General features: G+C 42.5%; 1 protein-coding gene across 1 annotated transcript; it reads left to right on the top strand.

Annotated features, from left to right (window-relative positions):
* Positions 1-403: 403 nt before the first annotated feature.
* LOC149161252 (uncharacterized) lies at positions 404-2,769 on the top strand. Its single transcript, XM_089434815.1, has 2 exons — positions 404-724; positions 2,422-2,769. Exons 1-2 carry the CDS (start codon positions 404-406, stop codon positions 2,767-2,769), a joined length of 669 nt encoding a protein of 222 aa, XP_089290941.1.
* The last annotated feature ends 438 nt before the right edge of the window (positions 2,770-3,207 follow it).

Genomic DNA, 3,207 nt, shown 5'->3' with positions numbered 1-3,207 from the left:
CGTTTACCTTGGCCTTCAGCTCTCTGCCATGGCCCCTCTAGACGCTACACCGAAGGCGGTTGATGCCCAACAAGCTTTTTCTAACTTGGTAAAATCATTACCTCTATAGCGCCCTCGACCAACCATTTCCAAGTTCGTCAAAAAACTAGATGTTCTTCAAGAAGTCAATCTCCCCCTAGCGCTTCCCTGTATGGCTACCCTTTCTTTAGCAAAAAGAGGCCTCAGTGGTGAATTCACGGGTCTCTGGCCATCCCCGAAGACTGTGCAAAGATGTGTCGAAAGAAATTGGTCTGATAAAATACAAGGCAAAATATCCATTCGATTTTGTGAGAAAGGGTACTTCACCTTTCATTTTGAATCTAGAGAAGACAAGGACCTAGTCTTCAGAAATGGCCCTTATTTCATGGATTCCAGAGGCCTATATCTTAATAAATGGACTCCAGACTTTGATCCAGAATTGGACGTTCCTAGCGCTGTTCCAGTCTGGGTTAGGCTTCCTCATCTCCCCCTCCATTGCTGGGGAGATGAATCGGTTCGAGCAATTGAAGATGCAGTTGGCAGATTCATTGATCGCAGTGAGCCAAAAGATAATATGCAAGCCTGTGTGCGCATATGTGTTGAAGTTGATCTAGGAAAAGGCCTCCCTGAAGCCATCAAACTCAAAGTGGATGACTGGAGTCATATTCAGCAGCTGGATTACGAGCATATCCCGTTTAAATGTAAGGTATGTCATGAATATGGCCATTTTTCCAATCGTTGTACTAAGCTTGTTGATGTTGAGAATGGTTCACAAGACAATCAATGGGAAATGTTCAAGAAAAAAAGACGGTCCCCATGCCCAAAGTTCCTCCTGAAGTTGGCCCTCCAACTCATAATGTAGCTATCCCCTCCTCTTCGTCCCCCTCCAACTCTTCCCTCCCGCCTCCCTCTCATCTTCCTCCCCCCTCTTCATCCAATCCTTTTTCTGTCCTATCCCTTGTCGAAATTACCCCCCCCCCCTCCTTTACTCCAAGCCGATGCCCTCGAAACCTCTCTTCCTTCGCTTATCTCCTCCCATCCTTCCCTTGATCCTCCTCCTATTAGACATACCAGGAGTTCCTCAAAAGAGCATGGAGCAACTAGTGACTCTCAAAAAAAACATGGGCTGGGTAGGAATTCAGCTAAGCAACAAAGAGATGAGAACACTCAGAAAGATATAGCCATAGGCACTCGGAATCCTATAGAATCCTACATTCTAGGGCAATATGATAAAGAAACAGTCTACAAGGATCAAGGGGGGCGAGCACCTCTCCATACCCCTCATACCCAATGATGAAATTTCTATCTTGGAATAGTAAGGGACTAGGGCACCCCCCCAAAATAGTTTCCTTAAAAGATATTATTCATGGTGAGAAACCAGAAATCCTTTTGCTACAAGAAACAAAACACGGTCAGCAAGAAATGATTGGAATTATTGATCAGCAGAAGTAGTATAATGGCAGCATTAGTGAATCAAGGGGCACCTTTGGAGGAATTGCAACTCTCTGGAACCACAACATCTGGAATCATATAACTGACACTGTTAACCAGCATTGGATAAAAACCATTCTAGAAAACAAAACAGATAGACAAATTATAGTCATCTATAATATCTATGTTCCTAATCACTACAAAGATAAGGAGTGTTGTTGGGATGATCTCAAGGCCAACATAGATGCAGAAGAAAGTAATAATACTATTTTCGGGGGAGACCTCAAGCTTATACTTGATTCTAATGAGAAAAGAGGAGGTAGTTTCACCCTTGATCCTTATAGAGTTCAGTTAGAAAACATCATGGAGGATCGTGATCTCATTGATGTTGCTCCAAACAATTGAAGGTATACATGGAGCAATCGCAGGTTGGGTAAAGGTAACATTATGGAAAGGCTCGATAGAATCTTAGTGAATGTCACGTTTCTCTCCTCCTTCTCTGCTGGTTATGCCTCCATCTTTCCTTTCTCAGCTTCTGATCATCACCCTATAACTCTTACTCTAGAAACCCATTGTCCTCTTGGACCCATTCCCTTCAAATATAGCTCTCTATGGAATTGCATTCTAGCTATCAAAGAGATCGTTCAAAACACTTGGTTCTAGCACGTTGAAGGGTCCCCTGGTTACATATGGGAAACCAAGCTAAAAAATACCAAACAGGCTTTAAAGGATTGGACAAAAAATTGCTATAAGGAACCCGAGAAGACCAAAAAAGAGATAAAGAGCAAACTGGACTATATCTATAGAATAACAGAGGAACATGGCCTCTCACAGGAGAACAAGGACCAGGAGAGTGATCTTTATTCACAACTGTGTCGTGCAAACAAAGAGGAGGAACATAAATGGAGGATAAAATCGAGGCAGCTCTAGTTGTAAGGGGGAGATAAGAACTCTGCTTTCTTTCATAAGCAGGCTTCTATCCGAAAAATAAGGAATAATGTAAATTCTGTTTTGGATGCAAATGGAAATTGTCAAAACACCCAAGGTTCTATTAGAAAGGTAGCCATATACCACTACAGAGCTCTCTTAACCGAAACAAAAGAGGAGGAAGATTATACAGATCTGTTGCAATATCTCCCAAACAAGATCAGCAAGGAAGTGAATGACAATTTGAACAAGGAGATTGAAAAGGAAGAAATAAGAAGAACTATTTGGACCCTCCAGCTTGACAAAGCTCCAGGCCCAGATGGTTTCCCCATCTGCTTCTATCGAGCTTATTGGGGAATAATAAAAAAAGATCTAATCAAAATGATCAAATAGGCCCAACGAAAGGGCAAAATTTGAGGCTTCACCAATGCCACCCACCTCGCCCTCATTCCCAAAGGAAATCGACCCTCTTCCTTTGCTCGCTTTCGACCCATCTCCTTTTGCAACTCTTCTAACAAAATCCTGACCAAAATCCTTGCTTCTTGCCTCAAACCCCTCCTCCCTTCCCTCATTTCTGAAAACCAAGGAGGTTTCTTGGCCAATAGAGAAATCAGTGATGCTATCCTCCTTGTCCAAGAAGTTATCCATTCGAGCCAGTCTAGAAAAGAGAAAGGGTTTATTCTTAAATTAGATCTTGCTAATGCCTTTGACAGAGTAAGGCACTCTTTCCTCATTGCTGTACTAAAGAAAATGGGGTTTGATGTGTCTTTTTTGAACCTCATTAAAGCATGCATTTCTGGCCCCTGGATCTCTCCTCTTGTTAATGGCAGA

The sequence above is a fragment of the Pinus tabuliformis genome, chromosome 5_2 (genome assembly GCF_031772625.1).
Source record: "Pinus tabuliformis cultivar Carrire ecotype Pingquan chromosome 5_2, CPIR1, whole genome shotgun sequence".
Lineage (NCBI taxonomy): Eukaryota > Viridiplantae > Streptophyta > Pinopsida > Pinales > Pinaceae > Pinus > Pinus tabuliformis.
The sequence above is the reverse complement of the archived record's forward strand: the minus strand, read 5'-3'. Positions and strand labels throughout refer to the sequence as shown.

Coding starts and splice junctions, on each gene's coding strand:
- LOC149161252 (XM_089434815.1), top strand. CDS start 404: ATGGATTCCAGAGGCCTATATCTTAATAAATGGACTCCAGACTTTGAT. Junction 725..2,421: donor ATATCCCGTTTAAATGTAAG/GTATGTCATGAA, acceptor TTTCATAAGCAG/GCTTCTATCCGAAAAATAAG.